Below are 16,357 nucleotides of genomic sequence, written 5' to 3' on the forward strand. Positions count from 1 at the left end.
TACTCCATGAGTTTTGGTGGAGCACTTTCTGTGTCAGGCACCATGTTGGGTGCAGGGAGTTGGCCATGAAGAAAGACACACCCTACTGGTTTGGCTCAGTGGATAGAGCATCAGCCTGCAGACTGAAGGGTCCCGGATTTGATTCCAGTCAAGGACACATGTCCAGGTTGTGGGCTCGATCCTCAGTCGGGGCGTGCAGGAGGCAGCCAATCAATAATTCTCTCTCATCATTAATTCTGTCTCTCTCTCTCCCTCTCCCTTCCTCTCTGAAATCAATAAAATATATTTTTTTAATTTAAAATAAGAAAGACACACCTAGGCCTGGAAGCCAGCCTTCACTAGCTGCTTCCTGTCCTGGCTCCTCAGTGTGTAACAGGTAGATCAGCAGCATCACCATCACCTGGGAGCAGAATCTCTGAGCTTCCCCTGATCTACTGAATGGAAAGAGTAGTTCGATTCTCAGGTGACTTCCCAGGCATGTCCAAGTCTGGGAAGCCCTGTTGTTCCTCACTCTCACCTGCTACCTCCTCACTGAAGGCAATGGCAAGTGGCATCACAAACTCAATTAAGCATTCCAACAGCCTGGGGTACTCTTTGCCCTTCTCTTGGCCTAACTCCCACCTACCCTTCAGTTTCTGCATGGACTTCCTGTCTGCAAGGATGACTTCCTTCCCTGACCTCCTAAGCTGGGAGTAAGTAACTCCCCTATGTGGTGTCACCATCAAGACACTATGGCTTGCCTGACCGGGTGTGGCTCAGTGGTTGAGCGTCAGCCTATGAACCAGGTCATGGTTTCATTCCCAGTCAGGGCACATGCCCGGGTTTCCGGCGCGATCCCCAGTGGGGGGCATACAGGAGGCAGCCAATCAATGGTTCTCTCTCATCACTGATGTTTCTATCTTTCTATCCCTCTCCCTTCCTCTATGAAATCAATAAAAATATTTTTAAATAAATAAATGGTCTTTTTTTAAAAAACACAGACACTATGGCTCTGTCCTGTGGATGCTGCCCCCACCCCTGCAAATGCTATAAGAGTAGAAGCTGCGTCTCTCTTGCCAAAACCACATTCCTGGCAGCAAGCCTAGTGTCTGACATAGTAGGTCAATAAAACGCTGTTTAAAAAAAAAAAAAAAGCATAGCCCTGATCAGTGTGCTTAGTGGTTAGAGCATCGGCCTGTGCAGATTCAATCCCCAGCCCCAGTAGAGCCCTTTGCCCAAGCTGGCATGTGACGCTCAGTGAGCCCACTCAGTCAACCTCCAGGGAGGGAAGGGATGCTGACTCTTTGTAGAACTCAGCTGAACCTACTGACTCACACACACAGGCAACGTCTACTGAAGAACAGAACTTCGTACACCGGAATCGCCTTCAGTGCGTGAGATTCAATGAGACCTTCGTCCTGGAGGCAGCTGAGGAAAGAGCAAATTCCCTTTTCTCATCTCATACTCCCTCGGGGGCAGATGCTCACTGAAGGCAGTGGCAAGTGAAATCACTAACTCTATTTAAATTATGTTTCCTTCTCTCTCCCCTTTTGTGCCAAACACCTATCGTTGAATTTGAGCAAGATAAATGCACAGTCCGATGAAGCTTGAAACCTCCACAGCAAAATAGAAAGGCAAAAATTCTTTTGGTGATACACCTACCCAATTAGTATTGTGTGTTGTGGGGAAATTCGCACCATCCAGTACGCAAAGCTGCTGGTGTGGAAAACCTTTAACATTCCATCAACTGGTCAGAGCTGTCACCCTCAGCTGTGTTCCCCAGAGTGGGAGGGACTGGCGTGGCTTTCACCATCTTTCACCTCATTCCTCTTATGCTGACTAGCGGGGTAGGTCGCTACACCCTCCGGCTGAAGGAGTGAGATGGAGCAAGGCAACCTCTCTATCATGAAACCGACAGGACCAACTTCTTGGATTTGTGGATGTCCAGAGCTGATCTCCAGACCAGCATCTGCCCAGGTGAGCAACCAAACCTGCCTCCTCCAACACGCCAGACTGAAAGCAAGCCCTGGGTCCTTCCAGATCAAAGCAGCACATGCCCTCTGCTTTCCAGAGCAAAACACGTCACTTTGAACGCCACCGAAATAAACACGTATCCCCCTGTGCCACTGGGACCGCTCTGGAAATGTTCTATTGAACCTATGACTTACCATCCAATCCTGTAGATAAGGGACAGGATTCTTTACCAACAAAACCGCGTTGTTAAAACAAAGCGCGATTGGACGCCTCTGCAGTCCTGCTGCGGCCCTGTGCCCACGCTCCATACTTCTAACACAGCTCCTCTCCATTCTCCTCGGAGAAGCAAGCTTTAACCTTGTGCATGGGGACTGACCTCGAGCTTCTTTAACATACTTTGTGGAAGTAGCCAAAACAAATACAAATTAACGATGCACTGTGAATATCAACACTGTCTATAATGGAAAACTGAGGTCACTAGGAGAACAAAATTGTATTCAGAAACTCTTAACTGGGCACCTGCTGGTGTTACCTGCTGTGCCAAGTGCTGTGAAAGGTAGATACAAAGATGAACCACACAGAGTTTCTGTCCCATCTCTTCCCTTCCCCCTGGAAGGTATATAGTCTACAAGTGCCTTAAGCCAGCAATTCACCATAAATAAACCAATAGGAAAAACACTAACTCTGGGCAGGAAGATGATTACGATTGGCTAGTGACTCGTTCAAATGTTCCCAGGAGAAAGAGTCTGACTAATCAATTCATTTTTCCCAACACACACAATGGGTTCAAGTAACAGCATTTAGCTGCTGGGAGAGAAGAAAACCCAAGACAGCAACAGAGGAAGCGAGATATTTTACTATGCCAAGCACATTAAGACATGGTTCAGAATGGTCTGAATACTCACTGTTCTTCTTGTACATCAAAATTTCAAAGGAATTCATCTCATAGTTCTCAAATGTTTGCCGCACCTTTTCAATTGTATCTTTATCAGTCAGCTCCCCATACATAAAACTGCAAATCAACAAAAGAGCTCAAGTTAGATTAGCAAATATTTATTATTCTACCAGCATATATTAAATATCTGTTCTATATCTAGCACTGTGCTCTGTAGTACACACACACACTCACACACAGAAAACATTCAAAAAGGAATTATTAATTCAACTGTGATCAAGACTCCATCACTATTCCCCAAAATAATCAGTCTCATAAGAAAGACACACTGGAGAAGAGTAGATCAGAAAACAGTATGACAACACATAAGGAATCAGGCAACACAGAACAGTCACAGAGCACTCTCTGAGTGGTCAGGGGAGGCCTCCCAGAGGTAAGGACAAATGATATCTAAAGAGAAAGTGGAAATTAGCAAGGAAAGAACATTCCAGGCAACAGGTGAGCATGTGCAAAGGCACAGGGATGAGAGTGAGGTTAGCTCTGGAACTGAGTGCAGTTCAGTCCAGGGTGACTGGAATATAGACCATGAGGGGAAATTTGCAGCAGATGACACAGAGAGGTAAGCACAGCCCGGTCATGGAGGAGAGCATAGCCTTAGAAGCCATGAGTAATTTAAACTTCATCCTGAAAGAACTCTTAGGAAAGATGCAGAGGAAATTGACTACAGACTTTTCTTCTTCGAATTCACAATGAAAATAAATACAAGTTGGGGGGGGGGGAGAGAATCACAAAAGGTCTCCAATCAAATAAGAAAAGAGATGCAATTTGATGTTCTAAACATTAAGACAGAGTTAAAGAACCAGAAGATTCAGCCACTAATCCATGCAGCTGTTTTCCTACCCTCTGCCCCCTCAAAAGAAGAGGGGAAGCATTGAGTTAAAAAATTGATGATGAAATCCTACACATTCTCACTCCTTCCTGCTCACGTTTAGAGAAAAGTAGACGAAGTGGGTAAAGCAGCAGCATGGGGAAAATTAGAGAAAACTCCTGGAGGGCGGAAACTCCTGCCTACTCGTACTGGTTCTCTGCAGAGGCAGAAACTCTGCCAGAACTTTCCATTTTCCTGGTCCCCACTGACTATGGTCTAAAGAGGAGGGTTTGTCCCTCCAGGGACAGGATACACCCCAACGAGGCAGAGCGAGCCACGGCACAGGACATTAACAAAATGAAAGAGAAGAAAAGCTATTTCTCAATGGAGCTGGAAAAGCCAGTCTTCGGACAAAGGCTCCCCATAGATGCAGGGACCATCTATCCTGCCCACCCCAGGCCTTCAGGCAACAATAACAAAGACAGCAACACTCAGCCCCCGAGTCTCAGGGAAGGGGGAAGCAGTGGCGTGGGTTCCTAAACAAGGCACTCCCCGTCTTCTAAAATTGTGCATACCACATGCGAATCTAACTGGTTCTTGATGACCTGCTGCATCATAGCATTTCAGAGCTAAGAAGAACCTCAGAGGATATGGAGTGCAAGTCCTGAACCACCAAGTCGGGCGCCAGGCTTAGCTTGATACTGGAGCGGCCTTGGGCTTACTGCGGGCTCCTGTAAGGAAAGTGTCCTAGCTGTGGACGTTATGAATCCGTGTCACCTTGATTATGTCCTTTCCCAGCCCAGAGAGAGCTGTTATGACCTGTGGTTTCCCTATGCCTAGCTCTTGGCCTTTGGGTGTGCTCTTCATCTATAAACCAGCTTGTTGAATTATCTTTAAAAAAAGAATAGATCAAGACTGAATTAGCCCTGCCAAGAACAAGAGGATTCCTCCGAGGGGGTAACAACTCCAGCTCTACGACCATTTTATTCAGCCGGTTGTTCAGAGGAAGCTTTGTGAGCTTCCTCCCACTCTCTCCGAGTTAATTTGCTAGCTAAGTGACCTCCATTTAAGTGATGCGATGCCGGCTCTGAATGCCGGCAATTTACTTCACAAGATTAAACAAATGCCCGTAGAATGGAGTCTTCAAATAAACGAAGGGCCATAATGACACCCAGCTTTCATTCTCTGATGATGCACTTTCTTCAGCTGTAGTGTAAGATGCCTTCTCCTGGGCATTCTACTTCAGATGCCTGCAATGCAAGAATTAAGCGAAAGAGGCTCCTGAGCGGCGAGGAGTACTGGTATAGCTGGCACGAGGTAGGTTGACCTTATTTCTGGAGAAGGGACAGCTTCAGGGAAGTACATGAGCTTCTTAGGATCATATGGTTTGTTTGTTTTTTGAAGTTGGCTAAATGAGCAAATTTATCTGATTTTCTTAAAGTATCTGATTATAACCAATAAGAAGCAAGAAAGGGAAGGAAAGGCCGCTCAAGTCCCACTAGAAAGTGAAGCTAACTCTCCCAATTAGTTCTGATGGCATACGTGCACATGCAGATGTGGATCTAGACACAGACACGCAAGAGGATGAAAGCATACCACGACTGTAAGAGGATTCTATTGTATTTACTTAAGAGTTATAATTTCTTACTCTTTGAGCATTGGGCATGGGGGATCTTAAACTTTCTATTTCCCAGTCCCCAAAACTATAGTTGTTTCACCAAACTATAGTTGTTTGGCTGACTTCCTAGCATGAAAATGCATCGTCTCTGAAAACCAAAAACGATGCCTGGGTCACACAGTGTTTTCCCCCTTCGTCAATGAGATTATTTCTTGATTAGGAAGGATTAGGAAAATGATCTCGCTTCTTGCAAATGCACTGAAGGCAGAGGACTCAGGAAAAAGAGGGGAGTGAGAGGAGCCTGCGGCTGTGCTGAGCCCAGCCCTGCCAGGGCTCACTCTGCCGGGAAATGCAAGACAGGAGGCAGGATCCGTGTTCCACTCAGCACCTTAAGGACACTTTGAAAGAGCAGTGCTAACACCACGGCCCAAAGGTGCCACTTGGTAGGGAACCCTGTCCAATGCACAAGCTGCAAAGGTAGCACCATTGGCCTCTGCCTTTGAGTTAGGGATCAGAGAGAGCTGTAACAAGAACTGGAAGGCAACCAAATATGGGTTCTCTTCTCTTTTTCTGATGCAAAGCTCTATGATCAAGGCACTTGTTTCCAACACTGTAGTCTCTAGAATAGCCATAAATCCTAAAAATGAATCATCTAAAATTTCATTTCATTTAATCTTCTAACTTTCACATTCAGTTTTATCTAAAACCTTATCAATTTCTGGGCACATTTTATAGATAAAATGATTTTTCTGAGTTTTTCTAGGTTCCCCTCCCCCCTCCCACCCCCAATCTTACTGACTGGGAGTTCAGCAGTTGTGGGAGTTCGGCAGTTTAAGTCTTTGATTTTCCCAGTACAGTGTGTGACATGGAGATGATACTGCCATAAATATTCCTGAATAAACACTGAATGAGAGAAAGGTAATTCCCACCCTGAGTAAGCCATTTTCTTTTTCCAAAAGATGCTCAGATAGGTTGTCCAACAGAACAGGCCCAATGATAAATACCTGCAGGTACTGCTTTTTTGCATAACTTCTGCCCTGTGATAGCCAGAGAGCTTGCAAAATCCATCATTGCTGTACACGATAGGCCAATCCACTATCTGCGCGTTCCCCAACACAAAATTAGTATCTGTTAAAAAAAAAAAAAAAGGAAGAAAAGGGCACATTACTTGCGATTCAATGAGGACATAAATAATGTCAACCATACCAGGTAATTTTGCTTCCATCCATAATAGTCTCTTGAATAAGAAATTGACTCTTCAAGGAATCCAAAAGAACAGTGATTTAGAGTGAATCATCTGAATGCAATTGCTAAGGTTACTATACCCCAAGAAGAAGTTAGCAAAGGAAACATGGTTAATCAACCAACCAACCAACAGATCCTGTAGCAATCCAGCGATTCCCAAGAGACATTTTCCAGTCTGAATTTTTTATCTCAATGAAAGTATTCTGGTAATATGAAACAAGAAAGATACCAAGATAATTTCTTCTGGGCTCCATCCAGCATCTTCAGCTTGTCAGTCTTTGGGCCAGAAGCTACAAATCGACCTTCGTGACCCTGATTAACATTCGCCCATCCTAGGAGGTTTGGTTTCTGGTCAGGGCACACAGCTAGGTTGAAGTTTTGATACCCAGTCAGGGTGCATACAGGAGCCAACCAATCATTGTTTCTCTCTCACATTCTCTCTCTCTCTCTCTCTCTCTCTCTCTCTCTCTCTCTTTCCCCCATCCCTCCTTCCCTTCCTTTCTCTCTAAAAATCAGTAAAAACATATCCTGGGTGAGGATTTTTTAAGTGAGTAAAAATTTAAAATTCAGCATAAATATTAGAAAATAAAAAAGGAATAAAAGATAAGAAACATAAGAAAAAAATAAGACTTAGAAGGTCAATCCAAGAGGATCAACATGCAACCTAATAAAAACAACAGAAAGAACATGGAAGAAGGCCAGAAGACTTTTTAAAATTTTAAAACAATAAAATGTGAGGATAGAATAATGGCATTTTCAAGTATGCAAAGACCCAGGTAATTTATTTTCCAGATATCCTTTCTTGGGGAGTTACTTGAGAATGTATATCAGCAAAAATGTGGGAGTAAAGGAAAAAAGAAGACAGCTAGGGAAGTAGGGGAAAATGGCTCCAAGTGTAGAAAGCAGGGGAACTAATAGAAATCATTCCATACAAATGGTTCAGAGAACGGACATTTCAGAAGTGAGTTATACAGGAATAAACAACATAAAAATTCAATAAAGGCATATACTTTGGAGGGCAGGAAAAGAAATTAGAAGCATAAAAAAAAGCTGTGCAAGAAAGGAAATCAAAATACACTATGTCACATTATTGTCATAATTATAAACATCTTAATTTCCAACTTTTAAAACCAGCATAATCAAGCATGGAATATCTAATTATTAAGTATCTGAATATAACCTCATCAATTCTGACACTGTAAAAATACAAATGATAAGCTTAGAGAAATGAAAGAGGACAATCATGAGATGGTATCTAGAGTTGCTATGATAAGGTATTAATATTTTACTTAAAATTGCAAAAATAACCAATAAGGGAGCAATATAATCTTAGGCGGTAGAAAGTAAATAAAGTGAGCTAAAACCTCAGCTAAATTAACAGAAGCCACGAGATAGCTAAAATTAATAAATCTAGAAATAGCTGTGATGCATGTTATTTAGAGACATGGAAGAAACTGTAAGAAGAAACAGCTAAAATTAGAACATGTGGTCTTTGGTTAGCAGAATGGGCAAAGGGACAAGATATAGGATGTCTGTTTCCTTTATAAGCCCTTCAGTTTGATTTTTTAACCATGAGCAAATATTACTTTCATAAAAGTAGGTATATTCTTAATTTTTAATGAATTTAATCAGAAAAAATTAAGTTATTGATTAAATTTTTCATTTACTAAAAAAAAAAAAAATAAAACCGGAATATATTTCAGGTTCCAGATATTATTGCAATTTCTCATGAAATATTCTGTTGATCCTTTAAAGGTATTCATCATTCCTCAAGCATTCCCACTGTCCCTGGGGTGCATACTCACCTACAGCTTTATTGGGGAGGAAACAGGTAAGTCCACTAGCATTTTCTTTGACTTTAGAAAGGAACCAGAAAAATAGGAAGTGCTGCAAGAATAGAATCATCAGCCTATTGACCATCCACTCAGAGGATTTCTCATCATAGAATTTAAAATTCCAAAGCAGTTTATCTACTGCTAACCCAAGCAAGAAATGAGAGCTTGCAGGGAGCAAGATCCCATGATGTGACAGAAGGTCTAGGCATTCCCTCGTTATCCAAGGACTTGAGCCAACAGAAGAAAGAATTCTAGTCCCAGTCAGAAAGCCATCTGTCTCCAACAGGAAAGGAATTCATCCTGGCCCACCTGCCATAGCCCATACATGTGACCCCCCACTCTGCTTGGCTGGAAAGGGGGCATATTCTGGATTGCCTTCAACTTATGAACTACAAATAATTGACCTGAAAATTACCTTCCAGAACACAAGATGATACAAGATCAGAGATACCCATACAGATGTCATAATGTCATATATAGCATCAGGAACTAAGGGATTCCACATAAGCTATATTCCACATATTACTGAGAATGGGTAGCATTTATTGATATTTACTTTGTGTCAGGCTCTGTACTAAGTACTTTATTATATATTAAGATTTTTTTAAGCTTTACAACAACCTTTATGAGGGGGTATTACTTAACTGAATGTAGCGTCATGGATTTCATTTATTCATGAAGAAACTGAGCTTCTGAGGAATAGAGCAGATGAGAGTGGGGGTTGAACCTGGATCTGTCTCGCTTCAAAATCCATGCTTTTAACCATATGTTACAGGTTCTCCTTCGTATCCCATTTCAAATACTACAATCAGACCATTTCTATGAAAATCTTTGTAACACCTAATATTTATGTGCCTTCCTATAGAAACACTAAGTATAATAAGATCTTTCATTGATGAGTCAACATTCCCAGTATTGTCATCATATATTATGACTTAGCTTGTGATACACAAGGATGCCCTCAGGAAATACTGACATGGGTAGGAGTAATGGTTTCCTCCTATAAATGCTTGGCCTCTCCTGTCAGTCTTTTTTTTTTTTTAATATATTTTATTGCTTCTTTTTTACAGAGAGGAAAGGAGAGAAATAGAGAGTTAGAAACATCGATGAGCGAGAAACATTGATCAGCTGCCTCCTGCACACTCCCTACTGGGGATGTGCCCGCAACCAAGGTACATGCCCTTGACCGGAATCGAACCTGGCACCCTTGAGTTCGCAGGCCGATGCTCTAGCCACTGAGCCAAACTGGTTAGGGCTCCTGTCAGTCTTTGCAATGTTTTGTCTCTTCCCTCACTTACAAACTATAGTCTCTTCTTAAAATTTAGTATTCCTACAACAGTCCTGCTTCCACACAGTGACAGGAGAGGAGGAGGGACAGGATAGGAGGAGAAGAGGGGAGAATTTGTGCCTGGATGCCGATTTGAGACTCAGGGGTGGAAGAGAACACCCACCGGCAACTCAAAGGTGCTGCACAGCAAACCTGGCTGTGTTAGCACCACTGAGCCTCCCTCAGCTCCCATGGGGCCTGCAAAGAACCCAGAAGCTCCCAACTGCCCTGCTACTGCTGCTGCTGCTGAAGTTGCATGAACAGATGGTTATCACAGTGGAGTGAGGTGAACAAAGGCCATGTCTTATCAAACCGCCCAAGGCAAGGATCAACTTGGGGGTTCAGGCAAATATCAGAGGTGAGCTGTAGCACCAGTGAGAGCCTGGATTATCAAGTTACAGAAAAGGGGAGAGAGAGAGGATATGTGTAGGATTGGGACAGGACACCAAGTTCTTTTCAAAGAATGGAACATAGGTTCACCAGCTGCACCCTTGAGCCCATAGATGAGTTGGTCACCCAGTGACCAGCACGCCAGGGCTATTGCTAGAGACCCAAGAAACTAGAGGGAAGAAATAAAGCGTTGCATCTTGAGATCTGAGGCCCCAGAGGCTAGGCTAAGTGCTTGCCTCCACCCCACACACCATCTTGGAGAGAAGCAAGGGGATGGGTAGAATTGGCATCTGAACCCAAGAGAGACCCAAAAAGATTATTTAAAATGGAAGAGCTTGAGATACCACTAACTGGGCAGTTCAGAGCCCACCATACCTAGTCTCCCCTTGCTGTTTAGTGAGGTGGGACTTTTTAAAGGAGAGAAGATCCGTTAAGTAAAGAAAAGAAGTGAATCTAGGTGGGTCTGAGTCCAATTTGCCAGTGGCCTACTGTGAAGCACCAAGCCTGCCACCAAATTCATATTGTCTACACTGAACAAGTCCCTCCCACATTGTTAAGATGTGTGGGTTCAACCTGGCTGCCCTAGCCGTGATTTATTGGCTCTCATCTCAGAGTTCCCTGTGTCTCCAGTTTGATGCAAATGAGCCAGAGTCTCCTGCCTCCCTCTGATCCTTTTTACCCCCTGAGGGCCTTTAGCTGCAAAGAGTGTGTGCAATCAAATGTAAGGTTTCCTAAATTCAACCTCCCTCAGCCCACACACAGTTTTCCTCCTCGTAGGATAAAACAAACATTTCTCTAAAAATTGGAAAGACTCCCCCCCCCCCCCCCCGCTCCCCCATAAAGCTTCTTCAGCTGATAGGGCATGAGCCAGGCTACGCTGCAGTAGTCAGATGTGTCAAAATCATTCCAAACCTACCATTTGCCCATAAAACATAACCCAGAGATATTCTAAAAAGAAATTATTAGAAAATTGCTTTCCATCCTAATTACCACAAATAACAAAGGAGAAACTAACCAAAGCAGTGACTTAGAAAAGTGACTCAGTTTGGGCAATTACACAGATAAAAGCTACATTCAGCAGGCGGTTGACACAACCCTGGTTATTCAGGGGGCAACAGTAAAAACTCCACAATGTGCTTCTAATAACTTCAGATAGTTTTACTTGCAAGAGAATCCCTTGCAATGTTATAGATTCCTAAGGGTATCAGTGCTTTTACAAAAAGCAAGTTGGAGTAAAAAAAATATATTTTCCTTTATTTTAGAAAAATAATAGAAAACAATAGAAAAATAATGATGGAGATAAAGGAAGAGAACAAGAGGTTTGTCTCTGAGCAGTAAACAAAGACCAGGAAACAACAGTTTGATGTGCCTGAACCTAAATAAAATCTTTTCCAGAAGTTAATTTTTTAATAAACAAAAGGACAGACAAAGGTTTGGTAGTTTGGGGGAGAAAGGAGGATAGGATGAAAAATCAGAAGCATAGTCAATACAGTACACCTAAATGAAACACCTAAAATCTTAATTATCAGCAAGTCACTTTGTGGCTCCATTGTGTTTTTTCAACAGTAAAATTCCATGAAAATCAGTCTTGTAAATTGTCAAGGGCCCAATCTTTGCACAATACAAACTGAACTCCTTAGAGATTCAATAGTTATTTGCTTTGTCTCTGATTTTAATATCCTACTGAAATACATTTTTTTTATTAAGCCGGTAAATTACAAAAGAGAGATTTCAATTTGAAAAGCACACTCAAATGCTGCATTTACTGGGTATTTATCCCTAAGTGCACGGTTTCCAAAACATGACCTCCATCTTCATTAGGCATCAAATTAAAGGATTTTGAAACAGTAAAAACAGGTTTCACAAGCAGTATGGAAGAGAATGAGACTATATTTGAAATTGTGTTAGAAATGCAGAGACTTTTTTATAGTAAACTAGAGGCCCGGTGCACAAAAATTTGTGCACTGGGGGAGGGGGGGGCATTCCTCAGCCCGGCCTGTGCCCTCTCACAGTCTGGGACCCCTCAGGGGATGACCACCTGCTGGCTTAGGCCCGCTCCCTGGGGGATTGGGCCTAAGCTGGCAGTCAGACATCCCTCTGGCAGCCCGGGAGCCCTCGGGGTATGTCCACTTGCCAGCGGAGAGCAGGCCTAAGCTGCAGTTGGACATCCTTAGCGCTGCTGAGGAGGCGGGAGAGGCTCCCACCACCACCGCTGTACTGGCAGCCGTCAGCCTGGCTTGTGGCTGAGCAGAGCTCCCCCTGTGGGAGCGCACAGACCACCAGGGGGCAGCTCCTGCATTGAGCGTCTGCCCCCTGGTGGTCAGTGTGTGTCATAGTGACCAGTCATTCCCAGTTGTTCTGCTGTTAGGGTCAATTTGCATATTACCCTTTTATTATATAGGATAAAGGCCCGGTGCATGGGTGGGAACCAGCTGGTTTGCCCTGAAGGGTGTCCCGGATCTGGGTGGGGGTCCTGCTGGGGTGCCTGGCCAGCCTGGGTGAGGAGCTGATGGCTGTTTGCAGGCTGGCCACAGCCCCTTCAGGGTAGGGGTCGCCCCTGGGGTGCCTGGCCAGCCTGGATGAGAGGCTGATGGCCTTTTGCAGGCTGGCCAAGCCCCCTAGCGGGGACCCTCATCCCATGAGGGTGTGGCCAGCCTGGGTGAAGGGTTTATGGCTGTTTGCAGGCTGGCCACAGCCACTTAAGGGTGGGGGTTCCTGCTGGGGTGCCTGGCCAGTGTGGGTGAGGGGCTGATGGCTGTTTGCAGGCTGATCACAGCCCCTTCAGGGTGGGGGCTCCTGCTGGGGTGCCCAGCCAGTCTGGGTGAGAGGCTGATGGCTGTTTGCAGGCTGGCCAAGCCCCCCAGCAGGGACCCTCACCCCATGAGGGTGTGGCCATCCTGGGTAAGGGGCTGATGGCTGTTTGCAGGCTGGCCACGGCCCCCAGCCACTCAAGCTCCCAATGGAGGCTGGCTGGAAGCAGGTATCTGGGATTTATTTGTCTTCTATAATTGAAACTTTGTTGCCTTGAGCGGAGGCCACAGCCAGTCAGGGCAGATGGAAAGCTTGGCTTCCTTCATCACCAGGGCAACCAAGCCTCCTGTTTGCTCCAGCTCCATGGCTGCCAGCCGCCATCTTGGTTGGGTTAATTTGCATGCAGTCACTCTGATTGGCTGGTGGGCGTGGCTTGGGGCATAGCGAAGGTGTGGTCAATTTGCATGTTTCTCTTTTATTAGATGATATTTCACTTTAAAAAGGAGAGGGGTCAGCAATATGTTAAATTACTGTTGGGAAATATTTATTTGTGTGATCACTTGCTAAAAAGTAGTGCAATAAATTAATTAATAATTATTCTCATTTTATAGTAATAATACTGCCTTAATGTATATCTGTGTATTTTATAGGTACTTTGAACAAAACTCTTAAACCATTATTGAATAACACCAAAAATATCATTCCCAGAACTCAAAAATAAAAATATGACTCAAAGTAAGCAAGTAAAAATATTAAAGAGTACTAGAGAAAAGATTTTTTCAGTTAGTTTTACATTTGCCTCCTCTGTTATTTTAAAATGTCGTGGTAAACGGCTCAGTAAGGATAGGGTGGAAGAAAGGGAATCTAAGAGCAGCTTAGTGCAACACAACACATATCTGAGCATCTACTTTGTCTCAGACATGGCAGGAATGCAAGGGACACATGTGTCTATTTGAAAGTTTTGTCCAACTTCCCATCTAGCTTTAGCTTCCCCAGTCTACATAACACATAACTCCACATCAGCTCCCTAACCAAGTACAGTGGGGCCTTGACTTACGAGTGTCCTGACTAACGAGTTTTTCGAGATATGAGCCGTCTCTTGGTCAATTTTTTGCTTTGGGTTGTGAGCTAAAATTCGGGTTACGAGCCAGCTTCAGATACCCCACCGCTAGTTGGCGCAGCAAATACCACAACATCAGCCCAGCATCACGTGTCTCACTCGTTCACTTTATGATTTGACATACGAGTAATTTGAGTTATGAGCTCCGTCATGGAACGAATTAAACTCGTAAGTCAAGGCCCCACTGTATCTGATTCTTAGGCAGAGGACTGACAAGAAGACAATGGCACACAGAGATAGATAATTAGAGGAGTGTTATTAACAAAGGCATCAGTGAGGTACTGGCAGTAGTGTGCTGGTTACTGACTTGGGGGTGGGAGCCCTGATTTATAGCAATTGCCAATTTCCAAGGTGCAAATACTTCCATCATGGCAGATTTCAAGTTACCAAGGTGAGGTCCCCAAGCCAGAAATATGCAAGAGATGTGCATGATCAAATCTTGACAGGCAATACCAGCCAGCTCAGCTGGCCCCAGCACACCACTGAGGGAAACCTCAGGGATAGTGCAGTACCCCAGGGTTAATAACAGTTGGAAACTTTAAGCCACCTAAAACTATCCAAACCCAAGGAGAGCAAGGTGGAGATGTAAACTTTATTCAAGGGGAAAAAAGCTAGGCTATTATGACATCTCAAGGTGGTAGACCTCAAAGTTAAAGCCAGCCAGGAGCCAGAAAGCATGGGAGACTATTGACAAAATCCATATAAGTCAGCCTCCCGCGATGCAGAGCAGGTTGGAAAAGAAAAGGGATGCTCAACATCACTAGCTATAATGGAAATGCTTATCAAAACCACAATGAGATACCACCTTACACCTGTTAAAATGACTATTATCAATAAGATAAGCAATAACAAATGTTGGAGAGGATGTGGAAAAAGGGAACACTTGTAACACTGAAGGTGCAAATGCAAATTGGTGCTGCCTCTATGGAAAACAGTGTGGCTATTCCTCAAAGAATTAAGAACAGAGCTGCCATATGACCTAACAATCCTTCTTCTGGATATCTACCAGAAAAATTTGAAAACACTTCTTCATAAAGATATCTATATCCCGAGTTCATTGCAGCACTATTCACAATAGCCAAGACATGGAAATAACCTAAGTGTCCTTGGATGGATGATTGGATAAACAAATGTGGTACATATATACAATGGAATACTATAAATCTTGAGGATACCATGCTAAGTGAAATAAGTCAGATAGAAAAGGATAAGAACCATATTATTTTATTCATATGTGGGATATAAAACAACAACAAATGAACAAATAAAACAAACAAACTCACAGACACAGACAACAGTATGGTAGTTACCAGAGGAGAAGAGAGTAGGGGAAAGATGAAGAGGGTAAAAGGGATCAAATATATGGTGATAAGAGACTAGACTTTGGGTGGTGAGCACACAATGGAATATACAAATGATGTATTATAAAATTGTATGCTTGAAACTTATATAATGTTATTAACCAATGTTACCCCAATAAATTTAATTTTAAGAAAAGAAAGTGGCTCTAAGGAGGAAACATGATATGTAGTACATCGGGCCACGTAGAGGCTCAAAGCACAAATGCAATAGCAGCATAGAACTCTAATCCAGTCAATCCCTATAATGTTGAGAGAAAACAAAATAAACAAAATAAAATAAAATAAAAACTTAAAAATGCATTTAGATGAAATAAATATAGTCTTGTCATTCAAATTAACTCATTTTCTCCCATGACTGTGAAGGTCTAGTCTAAAATAGGTTTTCCAAATCCACTCTTCATGGAAATAAAAAGTTAAGCAGGAAATAAACATCGGTAAAACTTGTGACTATATTATCATCCTGCAAATGCTGAGTCCACTCTGAGAATGCCAGTGGAGGATGCCTATGCTAGTGTTTTAAGGGAAAAGGGAGGTAATAAGAGGCTATTCCTCTTCTTTCCAAAAGCATCTTATGTCACTGAAGAACCTTTCCAAAGCTATGACAAACAATGGTTTTGAGGCACTCTCGGTTAACAGTGCATTAATAATTACAGGATTGACTCAATTAACTTCAGAACATCCGTTTTATGCAACATAGGACTAATCAAAAAGTTGTCATTTTAATTTACACAATGAACAATCTTAGGATGAGTTAAGCAAATTGATTCTGATTATTGACATAACTCTATTAACACCCAATCAGAAGAGTTTTAAGTAATTCTGTCACTACCAGGAGTGCGTGTCTGCTACAACAGAGACCGTGAAACTGAGGGAGATATTGAAGGTGTCCTGACTGCACTCTGTTCCCCGAGGCAACACTTGCATAGAGAACAAGCAGAGCATCCAACAAATCCCAGCATCCAGGATAAGCTGGAAACTCACAGTGGGTGAGCAC

General features: G+C 43.2%; 1 protein-coding gene across 4 annotated transcripts in view; it reads right to left on the reverse strand.

Annotated features, from left to right (window-relative positions):
* KCNH1 (potassium voltage-gated channel subfamily H member 1) overlaps window positions 1-16,357 on the reverse strand; it is a 263,834-nt gene that overhangs the window by 239,930 nt on the left and 7,547 nt on the right. For 2 of the 4 annotated variants that reach the window (XM_059675362.1, XM_059675363.1), the window contains exons 2-3: window positions 6,339-6,462; window positions 2,859-2,965 (exon numbers count right to left, since the gene is read on the reverse strand). In XM_059675362.1, the coding sequence (XP_059531345.1) occupies window positions 2,859-2,965; window positions 6,339-6,462 (231 nt within the window). Of the gene's footprint in view, window positions 1-2,858; window positions 2,966-6,338; window positions 6,463-16,357 lie in introns of those variants that run through there. The other 2 variants (XM_059675366.1, XM_059675365.1) reach the window with 2 other exon arrangements.

The sequence above is a fragment of the Myotis daubentonii genome, chromosome 18, assembly GCF_963259705.1.
Source record: "Myotis daubentonii chromosome 18, mMyoDau2.1, whole genome shotgun sequence".
Classification (NCBI taxonomy): domain Eukaryota; kingdom Metazoa; phylum Chordata; class Mammalia; order Chiroptera; family Vespertilionidae; genus Myotis; species Myotis daubentonii.